Source organism: Clarias gariepinus, chromosome 17, assembly GCF_024256425.1.
Source record: "Clarias gariepinus isolate MV-2021 ecotype Netherlands chromosome 17, CGAR_prim_01v2, whole genome shotgun sequence".
Lineage (NCBI taxonomy): Eukaryota > Metazoa > Chordata > Actinopteri > Siluriformes > Clariidae > Clarias > Clarias gariepinus.
This window is the reverse complement of record NC_071116.1, coordinates 12485769-12497756: the sequence shown is the minus strand read 5'-3', so window position 1 is coordinate 12497756 and position 11988 is coordinate 12485769. Positions and strand designations below refer to the sequence as shown.

Sequence of the window (11988 nt, the reverse complement as noted above, 5' to 3'; positions counted from 1 at the left end):
TTATGCAACAGAGCAGAACTCTTTGAACTAACCTGTGATTGTTTGTAAGAGCAGCCAGTGATCAGATGAGTCAAGACATTGAGGTTCTGGTTCACCAGATGCTTTGACTTTTATAATGCTTCTGATAAAATAGTTTTCTACAGGTAACATTAAATCAGGTTAACATAATTTCAGCTGAGATGACAGAGAGATGACATCACTATGTTCATAAAACCTTAAAAAAAAATTTATTAAGACTTCTTGTTTTTTTTTTGGCTGTTCCTGATTCACTATGCAACTACCCACATTGTTTTATTTTTTTATTTATTTTAATTTTTAGCTGGATGACTTTCCTCCCATTCTGTCTGGGCTTGGGATTGGGCGTAAGGATGCACTATCTGCAGTGGCTAGGTCTGGGCATAGCTGGGATTTGAACCCAGGCCTTCTACAAGATGGATGAGCCATCGACCATTGATTTTTTTTTTATCAAGAGTGGTGATTAATTTTTAGAGTATGGAAACTATAGGGTGGCAGAGTGGGTTAAGGGGTTAGAACTGTGGCCTTGTATCTCTAGGGTTAGAGATCGAGTCTCATTTTTAGTCCATGTGCATGGAGTTTGCATGCTCTCCCTGTGCTTGGTGGGTTTCATCCAGGTGCTCAGGTTACCCCCTGGTCCAAATACATTTGTTGTAGGCTGTAGGCTGAACGTCTCTGAACGCAGGTTAGTGTCTGGACCAACCCACGTGACCTCCCCGATGGACATCACTACACTGAATATCTTCCAGACAGTTTCTGACCAGTCTGTGTATAAGAGTGAAAGAGAGCGAGATAGAGGGAGAGAGAGAGTTAACCATGATCTCATGTTCGACTGTTTCACATATTTCTGTCTCATTATAAAATATTTCATCACATTCGTCACTAGCGGCCTGTTATCATTTATCTATTCTTAGGTTACTATTAATATAGGATATCGCACGTGCTCCTGCATGGTCCCCCACCTTTATGGGCTCTAACTCAAATTGTTGCCCCTATTGTCAGGTAGTGCACTGGAGTGAATTTAAAATCAATTCTATAGTAGCGCACTTTTTTGTAGGGGGTGATATGTTCGGATTGAGCCGCGGCCCGATGAGCAGACCACTATTGCGCATGCGCAGTGCTCGCTACTGCAGCCAGGGGGCGTGAACATGGCGTCCTGAGCAGGAGCACAGAGCCGGGGACCGCAGCGTTTCACTGGGCTTTCAGAGCAGCAGCACATCGCGGGCAGGGGGAGAAGCAGCGCGAGGGGACCGGGGCAACAAGCGCAGAAAGCGAGAAAGAGGCTCGTATGCTTCCAAGAAAAGGATAAACAACAGCGGTGCAATTTGGTTTAGCGGTTTCTGTTGTTGCTTTGTTTTTTTTTCTTATACCTAATTTAATTTTAATGCGGTTGCAAAGCCAGTCGGTGACGCGAAGCAGGTGAGAGCCGAGCCGAGGCGAGGCGAGGCGAGGCGGCCGCTCCTGGTGTTCGGGGGGTTTGGGGCTGGAAATGGCGAGCGACAAGCCGCTCACGGCGCCGCTGGCGGAGAGAGAGGCCGGGGCCGGCGGGGAAGCGATGGGCTCCGGCTCCGGCTCCGGCTCGGGTTCGGGCTCGGTTGTGCTGCCGGCTGGCGTCATCAATCCCGCGGTTCCGATCCGCAACATCCGCATGAAGTTCGCCGTGCTGATCGGTCTCATCCAGGTCGGAGAGGTCAGCAACCGGGACATCGTCGAGACCGTGCTGAATCTGGTGAGTGGAGGAGAAAGCTTCATCATCTATATCTGCCCACAATGGCTCTCAGCCCCCATCCCCGTGTGTGTGTGTGTGTGTGTGTGTGTGATAGAGATTCCCCGCGAGCTGCTCTGGCCTCGCAGTGCTGCTGATGCTCATCTCAGATGATGTCATTTAAAGCATCTAAACTCAAAAGCTCAGCGCTGACCGAACACACCACGGAGGAGCTGATCTCTGGTGGTGACTGCGCGATTACATCGGAATTAATAATAATAATAATAATAATAATAATAGCTGCAGACAGAGAAGTAAAACCACAGCCCTGTTTTTGGATCATTTTGTTTCCAGACTGGTATAACGTGAACCTCTCACGCGCGTGTGTGTGTGTGTATATGCTGCGTTTAGACATTGTTATTCAGACACAGATCGGGTAGCGTGATGCTCTGGCTGCTAACAATGACTTGCCAAATCTCTCCTGTGTGTGTGTGTGTGTGTGTGTGTGTGCTTTTGTTTCTCCTCTCAGTGCTGAAGCAGTAAACAGGCCCACAGCACACCAGATCTGCTTTGTGTGTTAAGAAGTGAAAGTGTGGTGATGATGATGATGATGATGATTTCAGGGCAGTAGGGACCAGTTCATTAATATTGAAAAGGTTTAAAGGCAACTGCTTTATTTACCCTAATCTTTCAAACTGCTGAAGGTTTAGAGGAAGCAGGATATTAAGAGCCAGGATTAAAGCAGAGTTCGTGAGAGCACTTGTTATGAAACTGCCCATGAGACACATTTAACATCAGGTTTATGAACGCATGAGCATGTGAGATCGGCTCAGTTGATAAGATTCCACTGTCCTCACTTATAGAGAGTGAAGCTAGACGGAGAGAGAGAGAGAGAGTGAGAACGAGGCCTCATCCGGGCCTGTTTTGTGAAGCCCTGGAGTCACGTGCAGAAACAAGTCGGGCTTTAATTGATGACGTCAGGTGGAGGAGAGAAATATGTGGATCAGGCAGATCTCAGGAATATGGCCTGAGTAATTCTCTGTTGTAGATGCTGCGGCGCTTTCAGTGCGCATGAATTCACCAGGACAGCATGTGGAAGCAGGTGGAGGAGGAGGACGAGGAGGAGGAGGAGGAGGAGGAGGGGGTTGCTGCAGTGGTGTCGCGCTCGGAAACCTGGACTGAGCGGATGGGGATGTGGAGGACAGACCAGGGGAGGAGGAGGAGGAAGAGAAGGATGGGGATGATTGGAAGTACCGATGCGTATCACAGGGGGTTAAAAAAAGAGGTGGAGAAGCGTCAGGAAGGCAGGACTGAGTGTTTGTAGGTGGGCTAGACATCATGCATTATGCAGCCCTGGCTGAAACCGCAGCTTGTAATCCATTGATTGATCCAAACTGCCATTTCGAGCAGCAGATGCGGTGATCGGCTAATTAATAGGCTTCTCCGCAGGGGCTTAACCACTAGAGCTCGTATTATTTAGTGAAAGTAGTTACACAGAGCACGTGCTTGCATGGTAGATTAGATGCATTTAAGCTTGCTTTGGAGCTTGAATTCACACACATGCGTAAATTCAAGATGCAGCAGCTTTGGTCAGTTCTAGGGTTTTTTATGAGAGTGAGGCCTACTTTGTGCTCCATTTCTGTCCTGCAGGCCCATGGGAGACTGAATGCGTTTCAGGACACATGTTGTTCTGCTGTGAAAGTAACATTCTCTGGTATAGCATGGTGCTTTTAATTCTTCCTTAGCTCACAGACACATGACTCACCTTGAGGTGAGAGACGATCTTGTTAAGATGAAGGTGTAGAGCAGCATACAATATGACTCAGTTTAAATAGCAGTACTTTTAAGGCTTAGGTAATTTAGGAGACCTATGAGGCGGCAGGGTCTGCTAAATTGGCTTAGCACTGTTGCCTTGCACCTCCAGGTTCCGGGTTTGCTTCCCGCCTCGAGTCTGTGTGCATGGAGCCTGCCTCATGTCCTAAGACTTCTGGGATAGGCTCTGGTCCCATGTGATAAATACTGTAAATAAATAGAGTATTAATCCCTAAGGGAAATTGTGTAACAATGTCTAAAGCAGTATAGACGATGAGAGAGTGAGTGAGAACAGATCTATAAAATTTATATTAAATTCAGTTCAATTAAATTTTATTTATATAGCGCTTTTAACAATGGTCATTGTCTCAAAGCAGCTTCACAAAAAATTAAAGATTTTTTAAAATTTATTTATTTATTTTTTTATATACACAGTATACACACACCACCAGCCAAAAGTGGAGACGTGTCCTAATTCCATTGTCTTTTCTGATTTGTATTTCTTCCTACATTTTAAAACAAGACTGAAGGTATCCAAAATATGCAATAATCTCCTTTGAACAGTTGATATTAAGATGTTTGCTACTTATGCTCTGTAAAGCCTTCAGAACGGCTCTAATCTGATTTTTGAGGCTGGTAACTCTAAACGAGCTTGCAGTACACTGTAGGTATGTTTTGGTCTTGCTTTCCTGGGATGGTCTTCATAAGAGCCAGTTTCATCATGGTGCTTAAAGGGTTTTGGAAATGCATTCCACAATACTGTTCTTGTATCCTTTCTTCATGTCGTAAAATAATAACTGACTGTTGCTGTTGTTGTACCTTAATGTCCTAATGTGGCCATATGTGTTAATTCACAGATTTGAAAAAAAAATCAAGTCCTGTTCTAAAATGTAGAAAAGAAATCATTAAACAAAACAAATTCAATTAGACGGTGTGTCCAAACTTTTGCCTGGTGCGGTAATTTGCACTAAACTGTATGTTTAAATGTAGCATAGGTTTTATATGAAGGATGATGTCTGTTGCTGGAAGACGTCTGTAAGATTATGATAGAGAAGATGACAGGTTGAATAAACTCCTGCATAAATCACAGAAATGGGAATGTCTTCATAATGTATGTACAATACATGCTACTGATAAGGGCCAGCCTGAGCCAGGAATCCGACAATTTGCCTAAAATTGCCAGAAGTGTCGCCTTTTAAAAATCATGTATATTTTATCAAGTACTAGGTTTCTGAGAAATCGGAAGAAACTCTTCCTGGTGGGTGTTTATTCTGAAAAAAAATGCATACCCTCTTTTTCATAGGATATTATGGAATATTTATGACCATGTCAAATGGCATGTACCTTGTGTTTTTATATAAATATACCAGCTTTTGACATGCAGGTGTGACAGGTAAATTTTAGAAACACTTTGGAAATAATAACCATGTGTAAACCCAATCCAATCTGAATAGGGCAATATTCTCATCCAAATATTTGAGTTGGTCTTGTGAGCTCCGGCCCGGTGCTGTTCGGGTAACCCCCAGCGGAGCTGACATAGTTGCTATTGTAGTCTTGGCAGCAGCAGCATCTCTCTGTTCACACTCAGATGAACTCTGAAACATTGGAGTCAACACTTTCATTTTTTATTCTTAATTATGTTGCACGTTGTGCCTGAATCCTTTTTTTTTCTTCTTAACTTGAAGGTCAATTCAGCATTTGGATGCAAAATAACATGCGTTAGTTGAAAAGAAATTTTTGCATTTTTGCAAACGGAAACATGATCTGCCCAAATTGTAAATGCCCCCTAGTTACAGTATAAGATATGAGTCACATTAGCGTTTTACTGTGCTGTCTAACAAGCGTCTTGCTGATGGATGGATTGGTATGATGGATGGTATATATTTATGGTTGAACTAAATAGTCCATTTAGTCCAATAGTCCAAAGGGAATTGTACAGTAGCATCTGCATTTACAGTGTAAGGAGTTTGTATCATACGGCATAGGTATATATATATTTAAATAGAGATTGAGAGGTTGCTAAGTAAGCTTTGAATAAAGAAGGGTCTGCAGCAGAAAGTCTGCAGAACACTCGAGAATAGTACAGGAACTCATCTTTTATTAGCTTGTATTGGAGCCTGTGCATGTACAACCGGCTGCGATGGATTCATAGACTTCATAAAGCCTGGCATGAATAAACACCTTGTTTTTGTGTCCACATAACACCCAGAATTATTCCTCGCAGAAATCCATTTGTTTAGTCAATAAGAGCAGCTTAAAACCACGTCGCTTCAGACATTTTATAGCTATTGATAAAGCAGTAGGCGGCGCAGTGGTGTAGTGGTTAGCACTGTCGCCTCGCACCTCCAGGGCCCGGGTTCCCAACCAGGTACTCCGGGTACTCCGGTTTCCTCCCACAGTCCAAAGATGGGCAGGTTAGGCTAATTGGCGTTCCCAAATTGCCCGTAGCGTGTAATTGAGTGTGTGTATGTCCTGGAATGGATTGGCACCCTGTCCTGGGTGTACCCCGCCTCATGCCCTAAGTCTCCTGGGATAGGATCCAGGTCCCCATGACCCTGAATACAGAATCAGGTGGTAAAGAAGATGAGTGAGAGTGACAAAGCAGTATTGCCTTTCGAGAAGTCGAAAAACCATAGATGTTCCACTAAATTAGTGACCTTGTTTATTTTTTCATGTGTGGAAAAGTAAAATGAGCGTGACTGATAGTGTAAGACACAGTCGTCTCATGAGAGCAGAGTGTCACAAAATGTTGAACAAGAAGTGTTTTTATATATATATATATATATATATATATATATATATATATATAGCAATTTTCTTTAAAAGCTCATTTCGTTTTTCTTTCTAATACACACACACACACTGCTACTGTGGGCTTAATGCTTAGAACTCTCCTGCCATTACCAGAGCATCATTGTTGCCATGGAAATGGAGCCATGGGACCTCAGCACTCGCTTCCCACCTTGCCAACTGTTGTCAGCTGTTTTTTTTTTTCCAGCCGCATCAGCACAGCCAACTGTGACTTAATCCGTGAAATAATCTTTTTTTTTCATTGCTCACTATCATTTTAATGAAGCACATAACAAAGGAGAAAGCAATGAAACTAATTTATTTTTTGTCAAATGATGCTTGAATTGTGTTTTATAACCCACGGCTGTGTGGTTCGCCAGTACACCAGGGATACCTCGTATCCATAGTCCTTCCCCCCGCCCCCCTCTCTCTCTCTCTCTCTCTCTCTCTCTCTCTCGTGACTGAGATGTGCTGGTCTCTTGACAACAACACCTCATTAGTTCCGTTCCTGCTTTGCAAAATCACCAAGGTCAGAAGTGGAGGTTCGAGATCACGCGGTCAGCACAAACCGGTCTCGGACAGAGAACAAATGCAGCATTGAGACGGTAATACAGCGTGTGGAACAGCACAGAGCGGGCCATCACAGCCTAGAGCAGCTGATCAGCAGCACTTACTTTCCGCCAGTCCTTTCACTCAGCCCTTAACCAATCATCGACAGCACATCTGTGCCACACAGTAGTGCAGTGTACAGCTCTGGACATGGGATATGTACAGGATGGAGCATACACTATGACATCACAGTTTGCACAATATAGTTTAATATTGTTTGCAGTCACACTGTCACACTATTCCTGCTGTCTAACATTATATTGAAATAGCTTTTACATTGTATTACAATATTATGCAGATACCTGGGTGCTGATTCAGTCTGTATTGCGATTTTATATAGTAAGTATAGTTCAGAGTACACCACCTGTAGGATTATAGAGGAACACGAAGGTTTTTAAATGTAAGAATAATATATATATATATATATATATATATATATATATATATATATATGTTTGAGTTAGTGTGGTGATGCATGAGTTACTACACTAAAGAGTCGGATATGTAAGCAGTTCCCCACATGTCTGAAATATCCTTGCGGTGGAAGCCAGCAGAGCGAGTCGGTACCTGCAGCACGAAAGTGGTCTACTACAAAAAACAAATGCATATGACCTTTAGTCCAATATTTTAATTAACTTAATATTTCTTTTAATTTTACATTTCCAAAATCTAACATACAAACCCTCTCCTCCATCTACTAACATGTGAAGAGTAAGATGAAGTAAAAAAATAAAAATCAAAAAGAGCACGTAGCCCATTTAAAACCCAGAGCATTTTTATAGCCATTGTTTGCATGTTTTTTTGGAATATGTGTAATATGTTATAATAAATATATAAAGGATCAGGTTTGTGCAATGTAGAGTGACATTTACCTTTTTTTTTTTTAGCACAGCCAAGGCGATATGGCGAACTGAACTTTATTTTATTCTCACCAACTAAACAAAAATGACTGGGCACAAAATGTGAAAATTGGCAAATTGACAATGGCAATGAAATAGCACAGATTCATAAGGTCACATGGTTCTGTGGTTGTTTTTGGATGGTTCTATGACAAATAAATCTTATAATAATAATAATATACACATTTGTGAGTTCCCAACTTTTAAGACGTCATTCTTAGTCCTTTAAAATTGACTAACTTGTGGAGAGACAAGAACTAAGCTGGGAGTTATTGCCACATCCCTGTGCAGTGCTGTACTTACCCCAAGCCATTTCCATATGTTAAAGGAGTTCCTGGGAGGCCAGTGTCGCAAGCTGTCCGATCATGGCCTGGGTGTGAGAGAACTTCCTACCACGATGGTATCCAAGCACTCGTTGCTTTATCCGTAAACATCCAGTTTAATCATTCATTCTATTATATCTGAGATATAAGCATTTTAATCTGTGCAGTCTGGGCCTACACAAGCTGATAAGCTGCCAGATTGATTCATCACAAACACCTCAATGTCTCAGTGGCTAATGAAAATGGGAACAAAGCCCAAGTGATTCCAGCCAAATCTCTTAACGCTTTAAGATCACCAACAGCACCACGGAGGACCACTACCTTTTTGTTTGTATACAGGACACAAGGAGTGCATGTTAAATGCACAATTTACTACATTTCCTGTACTACTTTAGCAAATCTTACATGAAAATAATTCGCATTGATTTTATAAACGCGCATCCCTGCTGTATACGATCACAAAGTTCGTTAAGCTTCTGAAGCCGTAGCTCAGAGTGATTTCATTAAGCTGATCCATTTCATTACAGATGAGCCATCAAGAGACAGATTGTTGTGTCTTCCTTTATTATTGACCAGACACCTTCCTTCATTAGCTAGCGACATGCGGATGATCCATGCTTCCGTCTTCCATCTTAGTCAGGAGGAAATGCCTTGAGCAAACGAAATTTATTTCGCAATAAATCATTTCTGAAACAATGGTCACTGGCGGCTTTATGGCGTATTTGCGTCTGGGTTTTTCTGCTTAAGGATAGTTTTACTGAAGAGGAGCAGAGCAGACTTCAGAGACTTTGCACTTCCAGGTTAAATGATTGACAGTACTACTGAGAAATTAATGCCTCCTTTTCCCTTTGCAAATGATATCAAGTAGCTAATGATGGATGTATTTTATTAATTTTTTTGGTGCTGGAGAATTTGCATCATGCCTGCATACCTTTTTATACATGAACAGCGAGAGATGACATCATATCTGAAACGTCTTTATCTCTAAGGTTTCCATGCCTAGCTGTAAATTATTTAGAGATTATATTCCATCTGTTCTGGAACGTATATATATTTGTCTCTGTGATGCAGCATTCAAATATTAAACGAATCATATTGCGCTATAGCAGAAGTACCTGGGCCATGTCAGTATTTTTTGAGTCTATAAATGATATAAGGTTATTCGTTATTCTTTCAAATATTATAATCTATTGTATAGATTATAAAAAGTAACTGTCTCTGAAGGTAGATGATTTATGTTTCTAGGAAAAAAGAAGTGCTAACAGAATCTATTACATGCACATAGCTACTGTATATGCATGCAACATATTTTTATTGTACTGCATGAATTATAACTCTTAAAACTCAGAGCATTTTAGACATTTTTTTTAAAAATAAACAAATAAAGAGCTCATGGTTGTGCAATGTAGGGTGACATCCTGTTTTTTTCAGCACAGTCTAGGCAATATGATGGACTGAATTCGATTTCATTTTAACCAGCTATACAAACATGACTAAGCAAAAAAAAAAAAAAAGGCACACAAGAAAAGAAACAGCATGTTTTTTTTTTATTTGTCTTCGATTGTTTTATGATCCAAAAAAAAAAAAAAAAGTGTGTATATGTGTATGTTTCCCCCTGGGCTTGGTTGGGTTTTCTCCCACAGTCCAAAGCCATGCATATCAGGCTAATCGGCGTTACCCAAATTGTCCACAGTGTGTGAATGAGCGTATGAGTGTGTGTGTGCCCTACGATGGATTGGCACCAGTGTGTCCAGTGTGTACCACGCCTTGTGCTCTAAGTCTCTTGGGATAGGCTCCAGGCCCCCCATGACCATGTATATAGAATAAAGCGGTATAGACTGAGTGGGTGAGTGAGTGACTTTTTCACTTTAAAATCACTTTATATGAAGCGTAAAGCACTGGTCAGTTTTTCCTTAAACTAGGGAAAAATACAACTTTTAACCCTTTTCAACTAGTGTTGTCAACTTAAAAAAAAAAAGGTTTGATAAGACCACATGAGCCACATAAGCTCAGAAGGAACTCTTAAGGGACTCATCAGCTAGTGATGGTCGGTGAGCATCATGGACTGATGCTATATTTTTACACATCTGTTGGTCTGCCTGCAGAGTTGCACTTCCTTTAGCCAGGAGTCATATCTAATAAATTGTAGAATAGCCCTGTAGCCCTGATCTCGTCTGTCGTGTGTGTTATCTGGATAAGGATTTCTTGATGTAATAAACAGACTAAGCAAAATAGGATAGATTTTAGATTTCATATATATATATATATATATATATATATATATATACATATATATGTCTACATGCACATATGCTTCTGCACGTATATACAGACTGTAAAGTACATTAGAGAACGTGTCCTGCTCTGCACCTTGCAGCTCACAACCCTGCTGATCTTTGGCCTTTTTTTCTTCTTCTTTTTTTTTCCTGTTGAGACATCGCTACGCTACAGCTTCAGGATGATAAAGGGTTAATGCGAGCATATCATATTCGCCTCAGTGTCTCATTCTTCCTCTGTGATCACCACACAGCCTCATTTTTATTTTTACTGTTAATACACGATTGCGGCAGAACCAAAGGGCTTTTCACACATCACCGATGCAGACCCACGCTCCACACATCCGTTATGTTAAACACCACGACTGTGTGTATGTGTGGGCTGAACGAATACAGCTCCCTGTTGATTTTATTGACGGATTTATTCAAGGACATGTTTGAGCATAAGTAGGTGTGGATGGAGATATGGACTTAATGCATCGCTCTGTTTTTTTTTTTGTCTTTTATTTTATTTTGAATGACTTCATTTTGCTGACTGATGCACGATACAGACATGATGGAGATGCCGGTGTGTCCCAGGAAAGGTTGTTTGTCGAGGCAGTGTAACCTGCCCTGGCTGAGTGAGTTTTTGGACATTGTCCTGCGCCGTGTTATGGCCTACTAAAGTCATTTCTAGACCGATTCTTCTGAGCAAAATTCTGTATCTTACGGTTATTTCGCTTCCCTTGTTTAAAACCACCAATCATTTTCTTTGATTCATGAAATAAGGAAGGGAAGCAAGACACAAAACATAAATGCTGATCAGTCAAGTAAGGTCAATAGTTACAATCTATTCAGCTAAGAGCAGCAGCTCCTGCGGCGATCATAGAAGTAGCCTCAAGGCAGCCTGATTCGAGTGTTGATCTCGCAACAGCTCTGCTGGGAGTAAATATTAGAGGATTTTTAATTTTGCTGAGATAACTTTGCAAGATCATTGCCCTTAGGATGCATAAGTATGGTCAGATTAATGACCAAGAATCTTTTTGATGTCTACTAGATATGGGGAGAAAAAAAATCAATTCGGTTGTCTATCGTGATCTAATTGTGTTGCTATTAATCACCACACTGACTCTCAAAATAACTTTTTTAAAAAGGATAAAAAAGTATAAAAAGCTTTCAGTAGAAAAGAAAGAGTGTTAGGCAGGGGTCATTGACAATAATAATAATCATACTTTTTTCTAACCCTAACCCTAGGCTGTGAACAGGAGGGGGCGAAGGCAAAAAGAGACTTCATTATTATTATTATTACTGTTAAACAAGAAAGCTGTGATGCCTTAATTCTATCACAAACCTGATGAAGGAACTGCTAATCATTACACAGTGGTCACACTCCATAACGTCACATACTGTACGCTGCGTCGCGGTATTTAAACAGTGCTCCCTGCTCACAGACAGACCAAAACCCTCCATTCAGAACACACTGTGACGTCAAGAACGTCGACATCACTTCCTCTGTGTTACCCTGGTAACGTGAGCACCTCGGACATCTGTGGCTGCTACTGTGGAGATTTCAACACTAC

The 11988-nt window shown here is 41.4% G+C and overlaps 1 protein-coding gene across 14 annotated transcripts in view; it reads left to right on the top strand.

Annotated features, from left to right (window-relative positions):
- Positions 1–1249: 1249 nt before the first annotated feature.
- Positions 1250–11988, top strand: part of nbeaa (neurobeachin a) — a 169462-nt gene continuing 158723 nt past the window's right edge. For all 14 annotated transcript variants that reach the window (XM_053515982.1, XM_053515992.1, XM_053515996.1 and 11 more), the window contains exon 1: positions 1250–1744. In XM_053515982.1, coding sequence (XP_053371957.1) covers positions 1505–1744 — 240 coding nt within the window. In that variant the 5' untranslated portion in view covers positions 1250–1504. The remainder of the gene's footprint in view (positions 1745–11988) is intronic.